The sequence below is a fragment of the Dromiciops gliroides genome, chromosome 4 (assembly GCF_019393635.1).
Source record: "Dromiciops gliroides isolate mDroGli1 chromosome 4, mDroGli1.pri, whole genome shotgun sequence".
Classification (NCBI taxonomy): domain Eukaryota; kingdom Metazoa; phylum Chordata; class Mammalia; order Microbiotheria; family Microbiotheriidae; genus Dromiciops; species Dromiciops gliroides.
Window position 1 is genome coordinate 391,410,701 of NC_057864.1, and position 27,412 is coordinate 391,438,112.

At 39.0% G+C, this 27,412-nt stretch overlaps 1 protein-coding gene across 3 annotated transcripts; it reads right to left on the reverse strand.

Moving 5' to 3' along the window:
- Nucleotides 1-2,140: 2,140 nt before the first annotated feature.
- On the reverse strand, nt 2,141-27,412 carry ZBTB2 (zinc finger and BTB domain containing 2). Of its 3 annotated transcripts, none has more exons than XM_043964346.1 (3): nt 27,277-27,412; nt 11,433-11,614; nt 2,141-4,999 (listed from the first exon to the last, which is right to left on the reverse strand). In XM_043964346.1, the coding sequence occupies exons 2-3, from the start codon at nt 11,603-11,605 to the stop codon at nt 3,628-3,630; spliced, it is 1,545 nt and encodes a 514-aa protein (XP_043820281.1). In that variant the 5' UTR covers nt 11,606-11,614; nt 27,277-27,412; the 3' UTR covers nt 2,141-3,627. The 3 variants fall into 3 exon arrangements, with proteins under 3 accessions (XP_043820281.1, XP_043820283.1, XP_043820282.1); XM_043964348.1 differs by having other exon boundaries at nt 27,269-27,399; XM_043964347.1 differs by lacking the exon at nt 27,277-27,412 and adding an exon at nt 26,712-26,844.

Sequence of the window (27,412 nt, forward strand, 5' to 3'; positions counted from 1 at the left end):
GTAAAGGTGGGGGTGGGGGTGGGGATGGTGGGGAGGGTAGGAAGAAAATCCCAACTAAGCACTGAGTCAGGGTGACATAAAACATTGATGTTTTAAAGCAGAGCTTAAAGTTTTCCCACTCTCAACCCCCTTTTGCCAGAGAAATTTTTATGTGACCCGGGATGTATAGGTATATATTACTGTTACCAAATTTTTCACAACCCACACAGTTATGTTAACCCCCCCCCCCCCCCCGCCCCGCATATGGGGTTGAAATCCAGAGTTTAAGAAGCTAGGCTTTAAAGAATCAGCCAATACTTAGGGCTTCAAATGTTTTCAAGGTGGATATTTACTTCTCTAGCACTTGCTAACTTAGAAATGGAAAATATTACCAACTTTTGTAGTTTCTTTTTAAAAGTAGAACTAAAAACCTCAGCCTCACTGGCTTTTGGTTCACTGTAGATGATAGCATTATAGGTATGACAGAGGCAAGTCCAAAATGTCCAAACATATACTGAACTATCTTGGATTTTTGTCCCCAGGAACAAAAATAAGCAGGGTCTTATGAGGAATTGGACTCAAAACCTTCCTATTCTCGATGGTGAAGTATGTTGCCAAAGAGGAGCTATATGTAATCTCTGCACCCCAATGAGATAAACGCATGTACACAGGTGTACCTCATTTTAGCAATAGTACCAAGTCAGATGTACTTTTTTCCTCTTAAATGAGTCCTGTTGATTTTGAGAGATGCTTTATCTTAATTTTCAGTTGCTCTTTAAATTGGAAAATCCTCAGACTTAAAACATGTGAGTTAATTCTTCCCCCCAAACTGGGATGAGTTAAATGGTATGGGGGGAAGGGGGGAAAGATTAATGATCTGTAAAGCAATATACCTGCCTGCAAGTATCGAGCAAATTTTTTGGTAGAGAATGTCTTCACTGAATCCTCTTCTAAAGGGTTTTTTTTGGGGGAGGCAATTTATCCCCCAAATTAAACTTTATATTTCTTAATTCAGGCTTCAGTATTTCTGTACAAAAAACCTGATTATATGTGCTTGTGCACTTTTCAAAACACTTTCAATGAAACTACTTAACTATGAGTTAAGTAGCAGGACAGGCATTTTAGGGCTGCCCTCAGATGCCTTCTCCTCATGGCGGAGCTTTCCTACAGTAACTCTCCAGCAGGTGGCGTCATTCCAATCGTTACAGAAGAGATCTTAGATCATCTTCCAGTCAACCACATTTTACAGATGTGATGAAATTGAGGTCCAAGATGACTAAGTGACAACCATTTTTACACAAAAATAGCATAGGTGACTTATGTGTCTTAATTCACACATAGATGAAACACTATTAGGCAGAGTTGTGCCTAGGTAACAGTCAAGGAATGAATATAAAGGCCTGGAGAAACCATTAAAAAAATGAAAAGACAGCAATTTTAATGCTCCACCTCAAAAATTAAAAATTGCCAAATTTCCCAGCTTCTTCCTTCTCACCTGTTATCTGTAGCAGAGGTGTTAACAACGAAATTGTCCAAAGAAAGCAGCACAAACTTCACAGATAAACTTTTTCATCACATCCCCAATTTTTAAAACCAGGTGACTGGAATTGTGCAGTGATTTAAGTGAGACACTGGAACACCACAGATGCTTAAATATTCAAACCCCTGCATTTACAGACATCTCAGCCTAAATGTTAGCTTTTTATGACCACTCAACTTATGCTTCTCAATAGTCAGGGCAGAGCCATTTGATTTTAATAAAACAATTTAATCTGCATGGAGAGGGTGGTACCAATTGGAAGGGAACAATAAGGAATAACACTTCCCGTGTCCCCCCCCCCCCTCCCCGCCATGTTATTTGCTACATCATAGAGGTATTGGTGTTGGGAATCTAAAACTGGTCATTAAAATTACATGGCAAGTAAGTGTACTCCTTCATGATATACACTCCATTTGCACAGCAGTTTGACAATTTACAGATTCTAAAGGGCTTTACCATAACATTCATCATATTTGGTCCTCACAACAACCCTGTGAGGTAGGCAGAGCAGGTATTATCTCCATTTTTTATATGAAGAAACTGAAGCTTCAAGCTCTGATGTCCTCATGGCCAGTTTTTCCCCCCTATCAAGAGCCTTTAAAGAACTAGCTATACATAACATTCCATTTAATTAAATCTTTATTCAATGAAATGATGTATAAAAACTTACAAATCTGAGAACTCAACTATACATGAAAGATGATGGGATATTCAGTTTTAAACATATACACAGAGCAGAGCTATTAGATGTTATTCCTCTCCCCCCTCCCCACTTTACTTGTCATTTTTGGTTCCTACTTTGTCCCTTGAGCCATTCCTATTATTGGCCTAAGGGAATAATGGATGTTATTTACTATTTTCAAGCCAATGAGAATTTCAGGCACAAAATTTAAAAACAAAAACAAAACAAAAAAAACCCCAAACCACAACTTGATAATGAACATCGAAGCCAAATGCTTATCCCAAAAAGCAGGTACAGCCATTCATCCATCTTTCTGTATTCCACTTTGATCTTGACTGTGGAGTAATTGCACTGTAGTTAACATATTCTATTTATATCTTCTTTAGAAAAGGTGAGTATTCCAGAATACAAAGTCTTTTTCCCCCTTTGAATTTCTAGTGCTATAAAGGAATGTTACTTAATGTTACAAATGAATTCAGCATGGGTAACTGCTGGAACAGCATTGGAACAAGATGTGACAACATGACATTTTCTCTACTTCCATGTCATTTGCTGTTCAGAAAGATAATAAAATTCTGGGATAGTACTTTTAATCTGATTTTTAAAAACATATAACTAATTTATTTTAAAAAAGTACTCTTAGATTTTTATCTCAAATCAAGTTTTTTTGGCTCAACTTGGAGTAAGATACAATTAGATAAGGCGTGTGCATTTATTTACCTGTTTATATCAAACATACATACAAAGTCTCTCTCAGAAACACACATACTCACGAACTTTCCACATTTTATCCAGTATTTTAAAAAAGAAAAGATTGCCATCACATTATTATTTTCTCTTTCAATTTTGTTGTTGTTGAAGGAGATGCTGTAAATAATGATTTTCTTGAATGGACATAATCTCAATGATGCAACCTGAAATAAGACACCTTGAGGAAAATTAAGTACTATAAAAAATGTCTTGGGTCTGAAGTTTTCCCACACCACTCAGATTTTAAATAGTACACAGCTGTCTTGGTATGTTTACAACTGTTATTTTCAAAAAGGAAGCCTTACTACTCAGAGAAAGTCATAATTGTACAATTTTAACTTACCAAATTGAATTTTTATATACCCTTCATTAGATCCAAGTATTCTTTTAAAATAATCTAACATTTCTCAAAATCTATTTCTTGAATTTGTAAGCACTACTAACCATTATCTGTCCAATTTTTCTTTGTATTAAAATCGACGTATTCCAGGTTCTAATGCACAAAGCCTTTTTTTTTTTTTTCAGAGGGAGCAAGGGTTGAGAAAGTGAATGTGAGGAAAAGGAGAAAGGGGAGAGGAACTGTTTCTATCATGCCTCGGTGAACTTTATTTGTAGTTTTGGTTTGGGAAGGGAAAGGATAGTTTTTGTAAAAAATGAAAAATGTGAAGTAATACATTCAGTCTAATAACACTGTTTCTTGCTCTTTTTTGATGGAAGCTAACACTGAGTGATCAGGTTCTGTAACTTCTGAGTCCCCGCTGCCCAGGAGGATAGATCTCCCTTCATCAAGGGCAAAAACATCAGAGTTTTGATTTTGGCATGAATGCTTAACCACCTCATTAGGTGTTGAAAAAGTTTTGTCACACAAATTGCATTTGTAGGGCTTGTTGGCATGCACCAACATGTTGTCCATTTGACTTCCTTCCTCAAAGGTGCAGAGTTCCAGAGTTTGTTTGTCCACCATTGTATAAGTGTCTATGCTCTGGTTCAGGCACACATGTCGGGCAGCCTGATTGGCTCTGCAGAAGCTTTTGTCACAAGTGCTGCATTTGAAAGGCTTGCCAGTGTGTATGTACATATGCTCCCTCCAGTGACTTTTCTGAATAAATTTACGCCCACATATTGTGCATTCATATTTCCGTCTCTTCACTTCCCTTTCTTGGTCGGCCTGCTCCAAGTTGTCAATGTCTGCAATGTCTGACGGTGGTGGAGTTTCTGACTGCTGTTGCCCATCAATGATCGGAGAATCAGAAATATGCTGAAGCTCACTGTCACTTATCATGCCTGCTTCTGGCACTTCCATGGCATCTTTTCCTAGTTCGACTGCATTGCTGCAGAGAGAGAGGGAAATACTACTTTCTCCAGGCTGATTTGATGTAAATGGTACCCCTGTGTGAATCTGGAGGTGCTCACGTAAGCTATTTCGAAGAGTAAACCGACGCCCACACAGATGGCAGGCATAGTATTTTGGAAAGCTTCCATTCCTTTTCAAGATACTTGGCTTGACGTGGGCTATTGTAAGGGATGCAGGCTGCTCATCTGAAGAAGATGCTTCCATGTTTGTTTCCTCCCCTGGTGGAGGGGGAGGAACGGGTGTTGAAACAAGTTCTGGAGACAGTGAAGACTGTAGTGGGTCAGAGGGAGTCATATTCGTCCGACTGACTTGCGTCAGATTTGAATTTAACTGAGAAAGTTGTGATCCCTCGGATATCTGTTCTTGGCTCATTCTGGAAGTCTGTGGTCTTGGTTCCCGCCCAAGTTTGTCAGTTGCTGAGGTAATCTTGTTGGCTTGCCTTACTTGATGATCTGCAATTTGGATTCCATATAATGAAGAGGCTAATGGAAAAACTTGGTCCGGATGTGAAAAGGCTCCTTGGCTGGCAAGGCTGGCCTCCTGAATTAGTGGGTAGGCATGAAGAAACTTTATCCCCTGTTCTAGTCGAACTGGGTCAATAAGCTGAGGTGCCATCTTTCCAGTATACATCAAATGCAAAAGGTAGCTGAAAATATCAGGCTGTATGTCAGTTGGTTTCAAACGAACACACTCACTGAAAGACAAAAGGAAAAAATCTTTCATTGGACAACAGGTGAGATAAACACAGGGAGGCCCAGAAGTTTTAGTGCAGCTTTAAGCTATTAAAGTTTAAGTTTATTAAAGCTAATTGAACTTGTTTTAATAGCTTAAAGCTGCACTAAGACTTCTGGGACATCCTGTGTAAGGGGTTATTTTAATAATCTCATATATTTTAATAGTCATACTTTTCAAAGCTTATGTATGAAATATATACTATATAATATAGACGAGGCACTATAATTCTGTGCCTCACAATATTGTGAAGTAGGTAGATTAGAAATTTCTATTCCCATTTGAGAGGCATTGAATTAAAGATGAAAAGGACGTAGTGGGAAGAACACTGGACTTGAAGTTAGGAAATCTGAATTCTGCTCCCGATTCTGTAACCAACTAAACCATGTAACTCTGAGCCAGTTGCTATCTCTCCGGGGCCAACATTTCTATGACTTTAGATGAGGAAGCTGAGGTCCAGGGAAGTTAAATTACTTGCCCAAAGCTGTACACCACCCGTGGAGGGAGTACCAGCCAGGCCCATGACAAATGCCTTCTAGCACACGTCCAGGAGGGTTAGCTTTGTTCTGCTTGACACCAGAGGACAGAACTAGGACCAAAGATGGGCATCGCTAGGAAGTAGATTTAAGATATTTGAGATAAGAAAAAAACCCTCCAAATAATGGAAGCTATCAAAAGCAAAAAGGGAGGCCAGGCGGAGGAGCGGATAGGCTGGATGGCCACTTGTCAGGGATTGCAGGATCCCAGATTTAGAGCTGGCATAGGTCTTGACATAAGTAGCTCTTATTCAAATATATGTGGGATTAGACGGCCTCCATCCTACTTTTTCAACTCTGGTTCTGGTCTTTTTTTTTTTTTGATGGCTGATCTAGATGCTACTATATATCAGAAATAATGTATTGAGCAGAGAGCAGTAACTGAGAGGGCCCTGAGAACCGACAGCTTTGCTAGCTTTAGTTTTCATACCAATTTTAAAAGAAAGCATGTGTTTTAAATAGACAAAGTTATTACACATGTGTGTGTAAATGTATATACACCCATATCTGAATAGGAATATATCTCTCATTGGATCTAGCAAATCCTAAACACAAAACATTTATTTTTTAATCAATCAAAATTCCATTTCTTAGATGTCTTTAGTTGGAGCTTTGCAAGTCTTAAAGCACTACATAAATATTACTTATTATTATTAATATATCACTTCTTAATCATAAAGTGTTCTATCATAAAGTGTACGTAATCTCTGGTTTTAGAATTTTATTTGTAGACTCTCGTTTTACAAATGAGAAAAATGACATTCAAAGTGGTTAAGTAATTTGTCCAAGGTCACATGGTCCAGTTAATTGAAACTAGAGATCAAGATTTCCGATTCACAATTCAATATTCTTTCCACTAAACTATTCTTCATATTTTTGATAAAGTAATCCATTCATTTACAGACATCTGAAAAATGTTCAAACATACTAATATACATGCTCATACTCTAAGCTTAATTATCATTTGACCAGAAGATAAAAATATTGAGTTAAGTCCATGATATAGTAGAATTTATTGAAGTTATCTTAAAATGAAATAGGAAGAAAGAAATACTGAATAACAGTTAACCTGACAATAAAAATAGCACTGTTTAAACACTTTCAAAAATAAGTTTTCCTTTAAGAGGACACAGAATAGTATGGCTGTAATGTCAGGAGAGCTTTCTCTGTTGCTGTTTTCTCACCTTAAAAATGGTAATAACCTACCAGTGTTTCTCCTCTTATGTGACCTATATGGGCTCATAGACTGTAGAGCTGGAAGGGATTTTAGAGGCTCCTGAACCTACCTGCCTTGGGTCACAAAGTTAGAAAGCATTGTAGTGGATTCGAACCCAGGTCTTCCTGGCACTAAGGTTAACTGGCTCTTTATCTACTATATCATGCTGCCCTATATGTTCCTAGAAAAATGTATGTAATAAGACTTTTTAAATGCACTAGAGGAACCTACTGCTTCAAAGAACTCTCCTACGGTTTCTTATATATTTGTTAAGGCTATTTTTTATAATGTAAATTATCAACCTCAAATTGTTATCTTTTGTAAGTAGAGATGTTATGTTCTTCTCAAAGATGGGAAACAGAATTATGACACAAAGCCTATGCCTAATCTCTCTACTGTAATATATCTTCATCCTCTATCCCTTTTATTATCAACGTGGCAAGTTACCTTAACTACCTATTGCACCACAGGCCAGATTCCGATGATTTCCAGCTGTATGTATCTTGGATACTTTAGAAGAGTCAAAAAGCCCAATGGCAGACTCGTCTGTAGTTTGTTTATAAATGTTGTGGTTTGGCAAAGCTTACCATCTCATATGAATCCTTTGGCTAGAATGAAAACCAATACAATTTGAGGTTACTGACAGATGAAAACTCTATTGTGTAAATTTTCCAAGTAACTTCTGGTTTTATCTCAGTTCCTTCCTTGACCATTAAAAATAAAGAATGATTTAAAAGAAAGTTAAAAGTATAACTACTAAATACTAGATTTTGTCAGAGGAATGTAATTACTACACAGAGTTTCCCTTCCTTGTTGCCTTCTTGACAGCCCCAAAATAAGGGTGGTACTCACTGGGCCAGTTAACCGTAACATTTACATAGGACCAGAGACATCTAGTGGTAAAATTAAGACATTAAAAAAAAGCCTACCAGGTAAATTTGAAGCAAGTGCTATTTTAATTCTCAGTGTTTTTCATCAATGATCAGCTACATTTAGTGGATTACTCTCATTTTATATGGGTGAACTAGATCTTTATGGGGGGTGTTGTTTTTAATGCAGCCATTGGCCTTACATTTCTGTCAGTCTTGAGTATCACTGGTTTCTAATTCAATTGCAGATAGATAGAAAAAGCATTAACTAGAATTCTGGATATGTGTTCAAATTAAGTTTTCTGGCTAACTGTGATATGACTATCGAAATAAGCATTTTGAATACTGATATAATGTTTAGTACCATGTAATATGTAACATAACTATATGTGTATTTATATATCTATATCTATAGTTGTTGTTGTTTGTCCTTCATTCTCAAAGAGGACCATGACATCGGGGTGATGTCATGACTTGCACTGAATTGGATTTAAGTGAGGGAGGGCTATGCAAGGTCACCAACCTCACTCTGTCCTTCAGAGCCATCTGGGTTCAGTGGTAAGATATACATCAGGATGACTGGAGATGACCCTGGATGGGTTTTTTTTAAGGCATTGGGGTTAAATGACTTGTCTGGGGTCACACAGGTAGTAAAGATCTGAGGTGAGATTTGAACTCAGGCCCTCCTGACTCCAGGGTCAGTGCTCTATCTACTGTGCCACCTAGCTGCCTCTATATCTATATCTACATCTCCATATATATATATATATATAAAATGTACTCCCCTCCCCAACACACAATATTGTGTAGTGCCCTAGAGTTTAAATTGCTTTACCAGCAATCAGTCCTTAGGTATTCCTTAGACTTGTCACTACTTGGAATCTACTCTTATACTGTTATTAAAAGTTCAAAATAAAAATCCATGTTGTTTATAACAACATCTTAATTTAGTGCATTAACTCTTACTAATTGAATATATTCTATAATATATATAAAATCTTTAAGACATATAACCGAATAAACATTTTTTAATGTTTCAGGTTAAAACAAATCATTCTGAGAGCTATTAACTCTATCATTCATTAATTCATGAAATTCCAACTCTATGCAAGGCACTATTTTTAAAAATGTGAGTGATGAAAAGACATATAACAAACCACTGGTAACTTCATGGGGTCTACATCTACTCAGGAATAAAAAGTATACATAAATAAGTATAATAAAAGGCCAAATGTGATCAAGTGCCATAAGAATGATATAAATGATCTTAGGAATTTAGAGTAGGGAGAAGCTAATTTTTTGTTGAGGTGACAAAAAAGGCCTCTATGGAAACGATGTGGTATTTTTAGATGGGCTTAGTGGGGTATGTAGAATTTTGCCAGGAGATGTGTGTGGGTGGTATGGACATTACAGGTTATGGTAACAGCAGGAATAAAAGCAGAGACAAGAAAATCAAAGAATGTTTAGAGATCAGTGAATAGCATCTATGTGTACAGTAAGGTAGGTTGGGGTCAAATCATGGAGGGTCTTGAATGCTAGGCTAAGAAGTATCAATTTCATTCAGTAAGCAATTGGAAACACTTCACATTTTTGTGCAGACTGATCTGATCAAATCACTGCTTTAGGAAGATGAATTTGGTAGGAGTGTGTAGGATGGTTTGGAGAACATACTAGAGCCAGGAAGACTCAACAGGAAGTCATTTCAGAAGTTCATCTATAACATAAGAGTTTGAACTAAGATGGTGGTGTTATAAATGGAGAAGATGGGATAATTGTTCTTCTGGTCATTCTGTTAGGGAGAAGAAACTGTCAGAGATAATTCAGAGGTTCTAAGCCTAGCTAACTAGGAGAATGATAAAATTAACAAAAATATAGAAGTCAAAAAGAGAAAGTAAGGTTTGTTTGTTTTTTTTAGTGAGGCAATTGGGGTTAAGTGACTTGCCCAGGGTCACACAGCCAGTAAGTGTTAAGTGTCTGAGGCTGGATTTGAACTCAGGTACTCCTGAATCCAGGGCTGGTGCTCTATCCACTGCGCCACCTAGCTTCCCCGAGAAAGTAAGGTTTAAGGGGTTAAAATAGTGAGTTCGATTTTAAACATACTGAGCCTTGGTCAGTATTTGCTGGATATACTGAAGAATCATTTTAAGGTACGTGGGTGGGACTAAGGTATCTGACATATAGTGATTTGATGATAGTGGGATAATAAAATGAAAATGTGTGACAACTGGAGCTGTATGATTGAGGTTTTAAAGAGACAACAGGACTGGAAAGAGAATTTGAGAGACATCAGTATGATGACTTTAATTATCAGACATGAGTAAGATAACAAGGAATAAAATGTAGAGAGGGGTGAAGAAGACTGAGTGCAGAACGCTATGGAATACTTACATTTTGTACCAGGAATAAAGGAAGAAAAGCCAGCAAAAGAGACAGAGGGGGAATACTGGGAAGGGTAGAACACCAATGACAGTTCAGTCATAAAAGGGAAGGGGGGGGGGGTTTCAAGGTTTTATGAACAACGTTACCCATTTTCAGAGAGGTGTTGGACTTACCAAAAAAAGCCTCTGCCAGACGGAGGTGGACTCAAGGGCCCCTGTGATCATCTAGGCACTGTTTCTATTGTACCATCCAGCCAGTTCGGCAGAGAGGTCAGGGCAGAGATGAGATTGTAAGAGAAGAGTGGGAAGGAAGGAAATGGAGGTAGAAGAGAAGACAACTCTTTGTACAAGTATGATAATGAAAGGAAAGAGAAGACAGCAGCACAAGGGGTAGAAATTATCAAGGAAAACTCCTTGTAGGATAGGTGAGACCTAAATATGGCTTATTATTAGGAGCCAGGAGAATGGGATTAATGAAAAGGGAACAGAAAGAAGTGATAACTGCTTGAGCAAGGTCCCAGAAGAAACTTTGTAAGTAAGTTAAGAAATAATATTTTTCTGGCCTAAAAGCTCTTTCAGGCTTGCTTTTCCCTCACCTCCCCATCCTCTCTCCCCCAATTAGTTTTGGACAAAAGGCCTTTCTTAAGGAAATAAATTAAAGGTAGAAACTAAAGTTCAAACATATAATAACTGGTTAAGATCTTTGCCCATCCTGTAGCCTGAAGGATTGTGATGCTGACCATTGGGAAGATACCCTTGAGGGAAGTGGTTAAGTAAGAAACTGAGTATTGATTAACTGGAAACTCTATTTTAGCATTATGCCCTCACCCCCCCTCCCTTGTTTAAGATTCCTATATGTAATCTCAAGTCTTGGGGACATATTTGACCACCTAGGTGAACTATGACACTTTGAATATTTGTCTAAGCTAGAAATGCCTGGATATAGAAAGATGTTAAATTGAATTAAATCATTTCTGGCAGGCTTGTGCCTAAAATGCAGAACAAGGTAAGTTAACATATTTCTTTGACACAAGGAATAGTAAATGCCCAATTGAGATAAAATAGCATAAAACTGTAATATAAGCTGTCAACAGTTTTAAGAACTGATATACAAAAAGAGCTTTTATAGATATAAAAAGTGCTCCAGAAGTGATCTACAAACTAAGGATGGGAGCAGAGAAAGTATATAATATAACTATCCAGAATTGGAAAAAAGAACAATGGTCATTGCAGATGGTGAAGATGTTGAAGCAAGGTAAAGTAATTGTTTCATTGAAATGGCTGACTAAGAGATCCAGGCTGAATTAGAGACAGATGTTAAGAAGGGAACTTATGAACAGAGAGTGGTAGATGTTAGAAGGTTATAGTCATATTTATTATCAACCATTTTATTTACCTGGTCTGATGGACAAACAACATCTTAAAGTAATTGGAGAATGAAGCAAGGACTGATTTGTGTGCCTTGAAGTAAACATCACCAATAGCAACCGTGCAGTCACACAGGAAACCAAACTCCCGCTGAGCGTTTAACTGTTGCAGCAGAATAAGTCCATGGTTGGCCAAATCCATTTTTTAAATCTGCAAAACAAATGATTTTTCTTAAGAAAGGTGATTTTCAAATGAGCATGTACCTTCAGAGTTATGAATCATCTTGCATTTACAACAATAACAACATTTTAAATACAAACTTTTCATTTTATATATTTTATATACAAACACATCCCATCATTGGGACAGGTATAACCAACTTTAAGGGTGTGTGTGTGTTTGTGTCTGTATGTAAGTAAATACACACATATGCATTTAAATTAATACCACTTGGACACATAAAGGCTTAGTAAATGTTTTACTAATATGTCCATGGCAAAGCAAAGTTTTCTCCCAAAATTCTAACTCTTGCTTGTTCCCTACTGGTGAATTATTACTACTAGGAACATTCTTCCTCAAAACTTACTCCCATGAATTTCTACCTTCCTCAAATCAGAAACCAAGGACACATGAACTAATTTTGATCTATTGGTAGTAGATAAACTGCTTTTTTTTTTGCTGGCTTTATTTTCTTCTCTTTTCTCCCCTTTCATAATATATATCTCTATATCTATCTATGTATCTGTCTATTGACCTTGGCAAATTTAGGAATTCACAAATGTGACTTGGGAGAGAACGTTTTAAGTGACTGAAAACCAGTCACAGGGCAAGAAGGAAATAGCAGCTGTTTTCTAAGATTTTCCCAGTGGCTACATCCATCAACATCAGAAACAAATGGCAGTGAAGGTAAAAGGCAGAAAAGCTAGGGAAACAAGCTTAGGGCAGGGAGAAGCAAAAGAGAAATGGGGGAATGACTGTGAAGGCTTTGCTAAGAAGCATATACCCTTGGTCACAAGAATACTGCTTTAGGGGCAGCTAGGTGGCGCAGTGGATAAAGCACCAGCCCTGGATTCAGGAATACCTGAGTTCAAATCTGGCCTCAGACACTTGACACTTACTAGCTGTGTGACCCTGGGCAAGTTACTTAACCCCCATTGCCCCACAACCCCCCCCCCCCAAAACCCAAAGCAAAAAAACCAAGAATACTGCTTTAACTTCTGCTCAACAATTAGGTAAGAGTTTGCCTTCAACAGATATACTCTGCAGATTCACAGGGTTCTTTATGGTCCTAGTATAAGTCCTTCCCTTACCAATAACAGACCAAACTGGAAAAGGAGGATGTCCTTAAAATTATAGTGTACTTTTAAGCTTTAACAACTTCAGAAAACATAAAGGTTATACCTGCAAAACATTATTTGAAAGTTTAATTACTTCAATTTCTTTTATGCTTATTTAGTTCTTTGAATTTTGAATAATACTTAAACATTTTAAAATTTCATTTTCTGGATGACACTTTCTCAGACTGGCGGATCAGTAGAGGAGATGCTCTTGCTTGGTCACCTTGGTTGATCTATCTTCATTAGACTTGTGGGATCACATCAAAATTGTCATGCATGCCTCAAAACCTGGTCCTTTGGATGATCTCAATGCAAGGATTTCAAATGCAAACCTTTTAGTCATTGAGCAGCTGCTAATGACCATTTTTACAAAGTTAAAAAAAACTGACTAGAGTGATGTATATAGCACAAGATGGTGGTTATGGTGAATTTTAATAAGACACTTTAAAACATTCAAAAATTTTAAATAACTGTCAATTTCTTTTGTAGGTTTATAGCATTTATTCTGCTGTAGTTATTAAAGCTTAAAGTTGCACTAATCTGGTGCAAGCCGTATTACATGTACAACATTATTAGTTACCCTGATACTTATTACCTACTTGCATAGCTAACTTCAGCTCCCACTATATTATCACAAACTGGTCCATTTGCACTGAAGGTATCAGGAAGTAATAAAATATGTTTCACCTTGTTGGTGGTTCAGTTTAAGTATTGTATATGAGAAAGTTTTTAGGTTGTAGTTTTTAATAGATGTGTATCTCTAGATCTGACCTCACAAAATACATGGCTTTGGGTCTTATCTTTCTGTCTCCAAGTAGACTAAGGCAAACATTTACAGTAGAAAAATGAGACTGCAAGAATACATTCAAGGGTATAATTATTAATTGCTTTCCTTTAAAAGGGCCAAGCAAGTATTTTTGGTTTTCAATTTGGGAAAATCTCCTAAGAGGGTAGGAAATGAAATAGGAAAAAATATAAATAAATGTGAAAGCAACTAACAGAATGGTAAAAGCCAAGTGAAAGGAGGAAATGAAAACCAAAAAGGAAATAGAACTAAATTCTCATGAGAAACAGCATGGAAAATGAGAATGAATAATTGATATCTTATTTTTAATAAAGAAAAATCCCGGTTGTTATATGACTTGCTCAATTTAAAGAAAAAAGATCTCATATAGGCAGAATTGTTATTATGGCATGACCAAAGTGGGACACTCTGTCATTCTAATGTTTGGGAACTTGAGTTGTAAGAAAGCAGCATATAACGATGGCTAGCTGATACATCCTTACTGAGATACCTGTGTGTTTTCCCTGTCTTTTAGAGGCATTGCTTCTTTTCTTTCTTGTGACTTCCCTTGATATTTATTTATTTTTTTTTTGGTGAGGCAATTGGGGTTAAGTGACTTGCTCAGGGTCACACAGCTAGTAAGTGTTAAGTGTCTGAGGCTGGATTTGAACTCAGGTCCTCCTGACTCCAGGGCCGGTGCTCTATCCACTGTGCCACCTAGCTGTCCGCCTTGATATTTATTGTAATGAAATTTCATTTCCATTTTTTATTTTTGAAGGGGAAACAGAGGGCCAGGGGATTATCATGTTTTACCTTAATACCTGCACTGACAGCTAAAGAATGAACCTAAGGGATTAACTGAATACATGCCAAGGATGGTAGAAAGATCACTGAAGACACTGGAACTCAGAACAAATTCATTGATAAATAATAGAGGATTAGATGACTGATACTGTAACACACTAACTTCTTTTTGATAAAGAGGTGATGGATCACAGGTGCTGAATGTTTCAAAGTCTGGGTGCTGTATTAGTTTTAATAGTTGGATTTTTTTTCTTTATAAAAGGGGGTTCTATGGAGGAGTTTACATTTTGTAAGTGGCAAAATATTTGATAATTATTTATCATAAATATTTGAAGAATTTTTTTTAAAAATCGCTGAACTGGGATTCAGGATACCTGGATTCTATCACTGGCCTGAACAACTAGTTGTAGCCTTGAGTGAATCTCTTAATTTCTTTGTGTCTCATTTTCTTCATCTTGAAAATGAAAAAAGAACATTTCAAAAATATTTGCCAAGCACCCATTATGTGCAAGGCATTGTGGTAGGCAATGGGGATACAAAAATGGGGAAAAAAAGTAATATTTCATTACCATCAAGTTTACAATTCAGCACTATAATGAGACATACACATATTTTTAATAGGTCAGAGTGACCTGACAGATTAAAGGAAGTAAGATTATTTATTATTAACAGCAGAGCTTTACAGTTTTTAAAGTGTTTTATATACATGCTCTGTCATTTCTAGCAAGAGTTATTGAGGGCTACATGGATGTAAGTGGTCCCTGAGAAGGACTCCGAAACAGAAGGATGTCAATAGATGGGGAGATGGAGAAGAAGGAGGCAGTCCTTTCAGACATAAGGAATGTAAAGGCAGGACAAAATGGAGGAAGAACATAATCCAATTTGTCTATGCAGTAGAGTGTATGAATGGGAACTATGGGATGAAGCTAGAAAGGAAAAACATTGTGAACAGTTTTGAATGGCAAGTTAAGGAGACTATGTTTTATTCACAGGTTGATGAGTATAATGACCAAAATTATACAGTTTTTTTGTTTTTTGTTAAAATTATACAGTTTTAGAACTCATATCTACTAAGTCTAGTCTCAATATTCTGGCCAAGTTTTTGAGTAGGGAGCAACTTTTTTGCATTAGGAAAATTAGTTTGTCAGTGAAGTGAGGATGGATTAGAGGTAAGAAACTAGAGGCAAGGGAGACCAGTGGAGAAGTGATACTGACTAGAATGGTAGCAGCAAGAGTGGGAATGAGGAGGAAGGGATAAAACAGGAGAGAAATTTCAGAGGTACAACTGATAGGACTTGGAAACTAACTGGGAGTGGGAGGTGAGGAAAATTAGAGAAGTCAAGCAAGAATGAAGCAGGTTTCACCTCTGAGTGGTTAGGACAATAATGTGGTACCATGAGCAAGAGCAGTGAAGTTAGGAGGAACGGGTGATGATAAGTTCAGCTTCAGATATGTCAAGTTTTAGGTATTACTGGTATGAGGGAAATGAGAGACTAGAACTGAGTTAGCTGGGGTTGGAGATTTGGGTATAATCTGCATATACCTAAATTCAAACCATGGCAATTGATAAGACTGCCAAAGGAGAGAGACTAAGAACTGGGTCTTGGGAGATGAACATAATTGGGGGTGCAGAGGGCAAAGAAGAAATAGTTAAAGAGATTAAGAGAAGTGTTTTCAGATATAGGAAGAGAATTAGGAGGGAGCAGTATTAAGGAAGTCAAGGGAAGAAAGTCTCAAGAAGAGTGTGATTGTAATGGTGTTAGATGTTGGAGAGAGGTCAAGGAGAATGAGCATTGATAGGCTGCTACTATATACATGGTTTTTAGGAGGAAGCTCTTAAGTTTGGAAGGAGCACATTTTCTATAGAGGTATAGGGTCAAAAGGCTGACATCGGGTATGCTGACATTGGGAGTGAATGAGGTTGTGAAAAGGGATAGACTTGAAAATCTATAAGGTTCCTTCTTGCTTAACATTCTAATGACGATTCTAAAGCACTTTCCTTTTTTCCTAGGCTAACCTGGAAACTCCTTATCAGATTCTCAATTTTGTTAAGGACCCTAATGGTCCAGCCTTGACCTGAACAAGAATTTGGTCTGCAACATATCCAGAAAGTGGTCATTCAGATTTTACTTGAAGTCTTATGGAGAATTCTGTGGTAGCAAAAAATTGAAAACAAAGTAGGTCCTGATTAGCTGGTGAATAAACGAGTGGTGAACAAATAGAGGCATCACAGTACAGTGGAAAGAGTCCTGCCTTCAGAGTTTGTAGACGTGAATTCAAATCCTGCTTTTATCGAGCACTACCTGTGTCACCTAGAGCGAGTCACCTAAAATATTGGACAAGATGATCTAAGTTCCCTTCTGGCTCTAAATGTAATAAAATACTATTATGTTAAAAGAAGTAACAAATAGGAGAAATACAAGAAAATTTGCAGGAATCAATGCAGATTGAAGTAAGCAAAACAAGAACAATACAGACCAGTGGTTTCCAAAGTGGGGAGGTGATGACCCATATTAAAGCAATCAGAGGGTAGGTAAATGGGTTGTAACCATTATTCCTGAAAATACCCAATCTTTACTACCTTCCAGTATTATTGTCTAACACTTTACCACTGTACACGATTTCACCTTCTGTACCAGGTGTTAGTGTCTCAGAGTAATCATAATCTGAGATTCTGGCACTTACATTAGCTGCAAAAAAGCCATTGGTAAGATTCCCATTCTTTCCCTCCTCACCCTCCCTCTTTCAAGCTGGCTCTTGGCTCTAGGCTAGGGAGTCAGAATGTAACCTCCCCCTCCACCCCTTTTTTAACCCTTTTGTTTTCAGTTGGACAGTGCTGCATAGTCAGCAGGAATGGATTGGGTTATGAACTGAATTGCAAAACTCTTCCTCAAAGCTACCCCTTCATCCACACTTCTTTATTTCTGTTGAGGGTACAACACTATTCTTCTTCCAGGAGCCAAGGTTTGCAAACTTGGTGTCATTCTCAATTCTTCACTTTCTTTCTCCCATATGTCTTTAAAACATTTTCTGTTTCTGTCCCCTTCCCTACTTATAAGGTCTAACACCTTACTTCAGACCCTTAGTATTATTTTAGGCCCAGCTGCACTTTTTAAATAGCCTCCTAATTGGTCTCCTTGCCTCAAGTCTCTTCCCTCTCCAATCTAACTCCACATAGCTACAAAAGTGATTTTTGCCTAGAGTATAGGCCTTATCATATCACTTCCCTACTCAATAAATTCTAGTGGCTCCCTTTTATTCTTACAACCACATACAAATAAATTCCTCTGTTTGGTCTTCAAAGCTCTTCACAATCTTGTTCCAATGTACTTTTCCAGACTTATAAAACATCACTCTCCTTTTTGTAGTCTATAATCCAGCCAAACCAGCCTTCTCAATTGCTTTTTTTAATGTTGGGACGAGGGTTAAGTGACTTCCCTAGGGTCATACAGCTAGCGTATCTCAAGTGTCTGAGGCTGGATTTGAACTCAGGTCCTCCTGAATCCAGGGCGGGTGCTTATCCAGTGTGCCACCTAGCTGCCCTATTCATATTTTTAAGCCATCTTTATTTCCAAAAATTTTCCTTCCACTTCCCCTATCTAGAGAGCTATCCTTTATAACAAAGAATAAAAAAAGAGAAAAAAAGCACTTGAGCAAAATTAACTAATATGTGAAGTCCAACAGTATTCGCAGTGCTCCATACTCACAGTCCTCCACCTCTCCAAATAAGAGAGGCAGGTGCATTCTAATATCTCTGGGCCCAAGCTTGGTTATTATAATTAGAAAGTCTTGCTTTTAATTTGCTGTCATTGCTCTTTCCATCTACGTTGTTGTAATTATTGTGTATGCTGTTTTACTGGTTCTGGTTCCTTCACTTTGTGTCAGACTGTATGATTTCCTGTCTCCCTGTCTTCGTCATAGTCTCTTCTTACCGCATAGTAATACTCCATCACATTCACATACCATACAACCTGTCTAGTCACTCCACAAATCAATGGACATGTTTGTTTTCATTATTTTTTATTACTATTGGTATTTTGGTGAATATTTGACTTTCCCCCGTTTTTGACTTTCTTGAGGTATATGCTAATGATGAGATCTATGGATCAAAAATTAGTCATCATCTTACCATAATTCCAAATTGCTTTCCACAATGGTTGTTGTACCAATTCCCAACTCTAATAAAGGCATATTACCCTGTCTTTTAACATTCGTTCCAACATTGGTAAGGAATACTTTTTCATTTTTCCCAATTTGCTGAATATGAGGTAAAAACCTGTTTTGATTTTATTAGTGATTTGGAATATTCTTTCATATAGATATAAATAGTTTGCAGTTATTCTTTTGACCACTCATCAATAAGGCGATAGTTTTTAGTATCATATATTTGTATTCATTCCTTATATGCCTTGGATCCCAGAGAAAAGTAAAGTTTTAACAATGAGAAAGTAGGGCAGCTAGGTGGCACAGTGGATAGAGTACTGGTCCTGGAGTTAGGAGTACCTGAGTTCAAATCCAGCCTCAGACATTTGACACTTACTAATACTAGCTGTGTGACCCTGGCCAAGTCACTTAACCCCAATTGCCTCACTAAAAAAACAGAAACAAAAAACAAACCAACAACAATGAGAAAATGATTGTTTTTTGAAAGAAACATTCTATCAAGAGAACATTTTACATACAGATGTTTGGAACTGTTTCCATTACTTTGCCAAAAATGAAGTAAGCATGTCACCTGTAAAAACTCTCATCTGCACAATTAAAAAATTTGGAAATAAAAGAGTTTTGGTGGGTTTAAATTCATTTGTTAAAAGTATAAAAATTTAAGATCACCAAAAAAATTGGTGCCATTTTAAACTAAATTGTAGTGTTCTTTTAATTTTTGTTACTGTAATCATTATTTTTATGAGTCATCTTCAAATTTTTAAAATTATAATTTAGAAAAGTTTTGAGCATGCTTTTCTAGTATATATTTTTTAGAATAAATAATACACATGTACATGGTTCAAAGTTTAGTTTGTTTCAATATTTGGTTGTAATGGCTATCATAGCAGAAAAAGATATTTACCCTACAAAGATATAGAACTCCAAATGGAAGAAAAATGTCATTGGCTATACTGTCATGATGCTCATTTTTCAATCTCAATTATGCAATGATTTTTATTGAAATTTGGCTAGTAATTTTAATCTTTTATAATATCAGAATTCAGTTCTCAAAATTAAACAATGGGGGGGCAGCTAGGTGGCACAGTGGAAAAAGCACTGGTCTTGGACTCAGGAGGACCTGAGTTCAAATCCAGCCTCAGACACTTGACACTTAACTAGCTGTGTGACCCTGGGTAAGTCACTTAACCTTCACTGCCCCACCCCACCCCCCAAAAAAATTAAACAATGATCTTGGGTTTTTTTTTCTTGTACTTTTAACAAATGAATTTAAACCCTGTCCAAACTCTTTATTTTGAAAGATTTAAACAAGGTAAGGTTTGGGTTTTCCTGACAAGTCCAGTGCTCTATCCATTTTGCTACTTGGCAGCTTCCTTTCTTTGCTAGACTATGGGTTTTGAACATCGCATGTAATGTTAGAGACCTTTTACAGAATTAGTTTATTTTGCTGAACTTTTTTTGTGGGGCAATGAGGGCTAAGTGACTTGGGCCCAGGGTTATACAGCTCATAAGTGTCAAGTGTCTGAGGCTGAATTTGAACTCATGAATCCAGGGATGGTACTTTATCCACTGTGCCACCTAGCTGCCCCTGAACTTTCTTTTCAAAAATTCTTTAAGGGATGGATTTTCCTGGGAGGAGGTAGGAGCGTGATATTAGAATATATAGATGATATATAAAACCAAAAAGTATCAACAAAACTTTATTAGCAAATGTATTTTTTTTTTTTTTTAGTGAGGCAATTGGGGGTTAAGTGACTTGCCCAGGGTCATACAGCTAGTAAGTGTTAAGTGTCTGAGGCCAGATTTGAACTCAGGTATTCCTGACTCCAGGGTTATGGGTTATTGTGGCCCAAAATTCATCAACTTGTGGCCAGTCTTGTAGTGATGTTTCTATGAACTGGGCAAGGTTAGTTATTACATAATAGGCTACCTAATGGACACATATCTGAGGCCTTTCTAGATTAATAAAACCAGCCAAAACCTTGTGTTCTGTTGGTATAACCTTTGAGAATTCAGGGTTAGATTATTCAATGGGATGAATTGCTTTGTCCATTAGCAAATCAGTAACTAATAATTGAATGCTTATAATCTGAAAGAATGGAGATGGCAATTTAAAAATTTTTTTAAAATCTTGAAATTCAAACCTTATTTAAATTTGGTAACAGCTTCATACTTTCCCTAAGATTTTCTTCTTTTTATTTCTATGTTCTAAGGGATGGCTTTGTGTAGAGGTGGGGTAGGATATATTGGGGAAAGTAGGTGATTTAAAATAAAAGATATGAGGGAAAAAAATCTTTCTTTTACCCACATTAATGGACAGAAACACTGATATAGTCAATTAACACATGACATTGGAAAACGTTACCCTGTTTCGGTAGGATGTTTGTTCTATTTTTTTGTTTTTGTTTTTTTTTTGCAGGGCAATGAGGGTCAAGTGACTTGCCCAGGGTCACACAGCTAACAAGTGTCAAGTGTCTGAGGCTGGATTTGAACTCAGGTCCTCCTGAATCCAAGGCCAGTGCTTTATCCACTGTGCCACCGAGATGCCCCTGTTCTATTCTATTTTAAATGTTTCCCTTTTTTTTGTTAAAAGAAATTATCGGTTGATATTGACATTTACACTACTTAACTGCCACAACAAAAAGACCAAGATCTCAGAAAGAGCCTTGGTTAGTAAACATCTGATTTATGGATGATTGTAATAACATTGCTGTATCATCTCAAAAACACAAAAAAGCAGTAAAAACTAAAACCAAATAAAAGAAAGCTTAGCAAAATGTACAGCTAAATGAAGCATTTTGTGAACAACATAATGAAGGGCATCAAAGGATGAAAAATCAAAGGACGACGACAAATAGAAGAAAAATGGAAAATATCTGTAATAATCATTTTGAACAGCTTTGTCCATGAGGGAATGTGAGCACCACATGGGTCCTACCATCTCAGCTAAGATACTTATAGACAAGGTAGAAAGATGGGAAAAGAAGCCAGACTGGGCCAAGTATATAAAGAGATCTATGTTGCAGTTGACAGAATTCTGAGAGCATTAAGGGAATGATATACAAGGTATCTGAAGGAGAGGAAGACATCAAAAGTAAAAAAATCTAGACTTTAAAATACGGAAAAGATTGTCTTAGAGTATACCAGAAACTATTCATCTATATGTCTACTCTCCCATTTATACCAAATCTTTATACGAATCACTTAAAAAGATGAATCAAGAGAATCTTCAATAAGGGGCATCAGTGGGAAATAAACAGGATTTTGCAAGCAGTATTAAAAAATAGACCATATCTTTACAATTTCACAATTAACTAAAAGATAAAGAAATTATAAGATCCTGTCATGTTTAATGACTGCTAATTAGAGAAAAAGTATTTGATCTAGTAAAACAGAACACCTTCTTACAGGCTTTTTTACAAGGTGTCTGTCTCTCCTACAAACATCAATATCATCTCATACTTGTTAGATCATATAACAGAAATAACACTATTTGACAACCCTGACAACATGTCAGGGAGGCATAAAACAGGGGTATGTATGCTTATCAAAGGTATTTGACACTCATGAAGGAGATCTATTATGGAGTCCACTTTGAAGAGGGAGACCCTAGAAGAGATCTGTTATCACTGAGTTTGGTCTGTCAACCCACATAGTGAAGACCAAATATAAGATTTCAACATGTCTTTGGATGGACATCCTATAGAACCCATCAGTATGTATACTTGCAGGTGAACCCAAAGTTGGGAAAAAAAAGGGAAGAGAATGAACTGGACTTGCTTTCAGGAAACAGTAAAGTTCTTCTAATTAACTCTCCACACTCAACCCCAAACATTCCATGAAAGCTAAATCCCATTAAAAAAAATTCCAGGATTGTACTGGTGTTGCATCAAGGCACAATACAACTGTTTCCAAAGAATTATGTCATACAGAGGGCAATGGACAGCTACATAGTTGTGTGAGCAGGTTTTAGCATAACTAATGAACTCTGAAAGAGTAAGACATCCTGTATGATAGGAAGAAAAGCTGGGTTGACCATATGGTAAGAGTAGGAGATGACAGGTAGAAAGCCAGAGTGCTCTACTGATACCCTCAATGCAAGGAAGACCATCTTTTGAGGTGAAATTAGGGGAGAATGTTGAGGTGTAGATGAGTTGTACACTACGTTAGAGAAGGAAACTTCTGACAGTATGAGACCATGGATCCAATTATGTATTTTAAATGTGCCAGGGAAAGCTTGATTTTTAAAATGTATTTATTTTTCTGAAAGCTTAAAAAGAAACCTGTCAATACCTTAATAAAATGGAAAATTGTTTTGTTTGAATAATCACTTTTAAAATTGTTTCCTGTTAATTCAGGTTTTGGTAAAAAAGATTTTTAAGTGGATTTTTAAAATGTGGATTAAGTCAAACATAGACTACACATTCCTAAATTCATAGGTGGTTAGAGTTTTCAGGGACTTCAGTGATAATCAAGTTCAGTCTCCTCAGATGAAGAAATGGAATCTCTGGGGAGGCAGGTGGTATGAAAACAGCAATGTGGTCAAAACAACAAAAAAAACCCCCAACCCACAACTCTCTTTTGAAAAAACTGCCAAGAGCACTGGCTTTGCAGTTAAAGAAACTGGGTTCTAATCCTGGTTCAGTTAACTACAACCCTTTGGATCTTGGGCAAACCAGTATTATCTTTCTAGGCCTTAGTTTCATCATCTATAAAAAGAAAATGTTGGACTACATAATCTCTAAGTTCCTTTTATAGTTCTGAAATGTATGTGCCTATCTATGATCCTGAGTTAGAATCCAGGTTTTCTGATTCTGCATAGTGTTCTTCCTACTCTGATTTTGGGATTATTTCTAGCTATAAATCTCCATTAGTAATAATATTCGCAAGATTATTGAACACCAAGGATCAGTAATGTCATATTTGATTTTGGGGTGGTTTTTTTGTTTTTAAAGAGAAAATGGTTGATGATAATTAGCCCCTACTCATGGAGAGGTGGTGAGACTTTTTCTGAGTTTGGTAGCAGAGATATGGTAGAGAATATTGAGGAAAAACTCTCCGTAGTCCAGGTACTTTGGGTAAGAACAAATGATAGGAAACATAGGTTAGAGGTATTTCATGGGGAGCAGGTTCATCTTTGCCACCTGTCCTATTAACCTAGCTGCCGTGCCATAAAAGAAATCGTTTCTAGTATCATTAGTTACCAACCCTGATATGTATCCTATCAACATATAAAGGATTGAATCTTGTTCATTATCTGTAAGATTATGTCAAAATACATATGTATGTGTTTTTATTTTTTAATTTTTATATGTATATAATTTTAAACGTTCTATTAAAAATGTATAGTTAATGGAAATAGCTAGTCTACTGGGTACATCTAGAGGCTCAAAATTTCAAGGTGTCACAGTATTATTGTAGTTATCCTGGAGAAACACCGTGGGAAATTTTTATTGCTGGGGAAATATGAGAAGTTCCGAGACACGTTTTGGCAGCAGGAAAAAGGTAGCTAATTCCAGGTCATTATCACAAAACAGCAGTCTCCTTATTTCATGGGAAACTTTTACTGCAAAGTAATGAGAACTCCAATGCCTAGATCTTCTATTTTATCTTTTCATCTCCTATATTTACATCCTCCTTCTCTAGGAGAGAGGTAATCTGGTGAGGAAGTAACTGGTTGGATCAGCCCAAAATTTGGGCTGATTTGCCAACCAATGGAATCAAGGATGTCTGGTGTGGATTTAAAAAACAATTAGGAGGAGTGGGCAGTGAGGAAACCTTGGTAGTATTTGGAGCACTTCAAAGATAGGTTTTTTAAAAAGTTATTTCAATTATTGCCTTCCAGGCCTAACAGAGTTCTATACAGAGTAGGTGCTTAATACATGTTTGCGTTTTATTTCATGATGATAAAATTAGATGATCAAAGTAAATTAACTTTAGCATAGGTCTGACCATGCTACTCCTTCATTCAAGAAGCTTCAGTGGTTCCAAGTTAAACTATCGATTCTTCTGCTTGGCATTTAAAGTCTTTTACTTTCTGGATCAAACTTACCTTTACAGGCTGATTTCCAATCACTTCCCTTTAATCTACCTTCCATCCAAAAGGGCCCACTCCTCCATAGAGACCTTTCTATTTCCTTGGGCCGCTTAAGTGCTACCTACCTCCTAGTTCTACCACTTCTCCCTTCTCCAACCTCCTCCAAATTACTTTGTACATATTTTGTATTTGCTTATCTACCTACGCGTATAGTTCCTTCTCCTCCAGTAGAACAAACATGAATTTGTTTTGTGTGTGGCTTGTACTGTCAAAATCTACCATTGTGCCTGAATCTTTTGGTGTGGGTGGGAGATTCAGGTTTACATGAGATTTCACTGGTATGGGAAACCCTATCTACTAATGCAGAATAGCAACTGCTCTGCAATTTGTAATCTAATTTTAATAAGTGCTTGCTGAACTCAAGGAAAAGAAACACTTTTAGTAAATCACTCAAGGGGGCTACCTTTTAGAAAATCATTGTAGACCTAAATTATAATTTAACAGCTTACAACCAGATTGTGTGGGAATGGGAATTCATTATTAAAAGTAAATTCCACTATTAAAATTCAATTTGATTTGTGACAAGTAGCAGAAATAGGTATTAAAATATTTCCATTGACATCCAACTCATCTAAAAACAATTTTATGCTTCCCAAACTAAAATTTTTAAATGGGTATCTGTTTCTAACAGAGAAAAAGATAAATAATAAAATTGGCCAAAATATCGTTTTTATCTTTGTCATCAATTACTTCACTGGTAAATCGAAGATTTGAAACATTTAACGGTAGTCAAATCCATCCTATGATAGATGTGATCAACCCCCAAAATGATCTACAGCCAAAGGGCAGAAGAAACCTGTAATTCACAAGAGAATGGGGAATTCACAGTACTCCGGAGAACTTCTGATAACAATCAGAACTGCACTTTAAAAATGTCCGACGACATCAAATTCTCATTTGGGAAATGGTTAGGAGGGCACCACTGTTTCATTTCAGAGCCCCTCTAATTCACTAGTTACATAACATTGTACGGTAAAGAGTTTCTTTTGTATCCCTTCCTTTCCCCTGGATGTCTACTCCGTAACATTATAGCGCTGGACTCCAGGGATTCCCCAGGCTCTCCAAGAAGAGCACCTCCGCCCCGCCCCCCAATTCCCCCAAAGGCAGCGACTCTGCCGCCGGGGTGCGCCCCGCTTCTTCCAGGGAGGGAGCCTAAAAAATGACAATCCCGACTTAGCCCCGGGAGCGCGGCTCAGCCATCGCCTCACGCCCGGAGGTAAAACCGCCCGAAAACCCAGTCGAGTTGGAGGCGTTCTGATCTCCTTTATCGGAGGCACAGATCTGGGGGCCGGCGGAAGCTTGGGGGCCTCGACCGAGCGAAGAGAAACCCCCGAGGGGCCCGAGCGAAAAACCGCCGCCTGCACGGAACCTGCGGACGCTGAGGCAGCCGGTTAAACGCCCCGCCAGCTGTCTGCGGCAAGCGCTCATCGCCCGGCTAGGCCCAAGGAAGCGTTAACGGTCGTTTCCCCAGGGCGGGAGAAAAGCATCTTCCAAGCTCCGCAGTCCGAGACCAGCCGCGAGCCAGAGGCAGGGAGAGGCGGCAGGGAGGCGGGGCTGGCGAAAGCATCCCTCGGGCCGGGGAGGGGCAGGGGCGGGGGCGGAGGAAAAACATGCGACACTCCCAGCCTGCGCCGCTCGCTCCCGCGCGCGCTCTCCCAAGTCCCGCGGAGTTTAACACAATGCCGACGCCAACGCCACGCGCACCGCCCCAGAAAGCTCGATTAACCCGGCGCAGGAAAAAAGGGGAGGGGGGAGGGGAGGAAAGAGTGCGAGCCAGAAGTGGGTAGGCCGGAAGCGCGCGCGAGAGCCGGAGACAGCGCGAGACCCGGGTAGGCCGGAAGCGCGCGTGCGCGCCCCCGCCCGCGAGCAGGGAGGAGGAGGCGGAGCCGTAGCACTAGCGGCAGGAGCTGGAGGAGTCGCTGCAGCTGGGAGAAGCGCCAGAGAGGCCGGGCCTGCTCCGGTCTGACCGGATCCCTCCCCTCCCCCTCCTTTCCAGTTCCCCTCCCCCCCAAACCCACTTCCGCAGCTCGCGGCCTTGCCGCTGAAGCAGCAGCAGCAGCAGCAGCAGCAGCAGCGGGAGGAGGAGGCGGAGGCAGCGAAATGTCTGAGGGGGTAACGCACCAGACGGGCCCGTCTCTCCAGGCTCCAGCGCGGGACTCTCACCGGCCGCCGCCGATCGTGACAGACCTCGCGGTTGCGGCGGGAGGGGAGTGGAGAGAAGGGGAGGGGCCGGGGAAGGGGAACGGAACGCGGATTGCCCCCCCCTCCCCAGCTCCGCCGCCCGCCCTCTCGGCTTCCGTCCCCTCCCCCTCCCGAAAAACCCCGGATGAAGCCGCCGCCGACTCGCCGCCGCCGCCTGGCTCCGGGGGATGGTTTTGTCAGGCGGCCAGAGTCCCGGCGCCAGGCGCAGCCGCCACCACCCCCACGGGGCGCACCCTCCTCCCGTTTTCCTGAACCCGGCCTCTTGGCTGCCCGGGTTCACCCGCCTGATCATCACCTGGAGCCGGGCAGGGAGTAAAAGGGAGCAGGACACGACTCGTTCGTCGTCTCCTTTGTTGCCGCCGCCGGGATCGTTGATGAGCCCCGGCCCCTGCATTCCCTCCCGCCTCCCCGTTTTTCCGGGGACTAGGGGGCAGGGGTGGCACGTGGAAACCGGGGCCCTGGGTCCATGTCGGTACCTGCTCACCTGGTGCCGCCGCCGCCGCTGGGAGGAGTGTAGAGGGGGCGTCGCTGTGCAGCCCCAGCCGCGCTCTCCGGCTACTGCCGCCGCCGCCGCCGCCGCCTTCTCTGGCTCTAGCTGCTGCTGCTGCCGCGGTCGGTGT

Bases quoted from the DNA above. Each gene is read 5' to 3' on its own strand.
- ZBTB2 (XM_043964346.1), bottom strand. From the start codon at position 11,605: ATGGATTTGGCCAACCATGGACTTATTCTGCTGCAACAGTTAAACGCT. The intron at 5,000-11,432 runs GTAAATAAAATG...TTTGTCTTTCAG, and splicing joins TTGTTTGTCCATCAGACCAG to TGAGTGTGTTCGTTTGAAAC.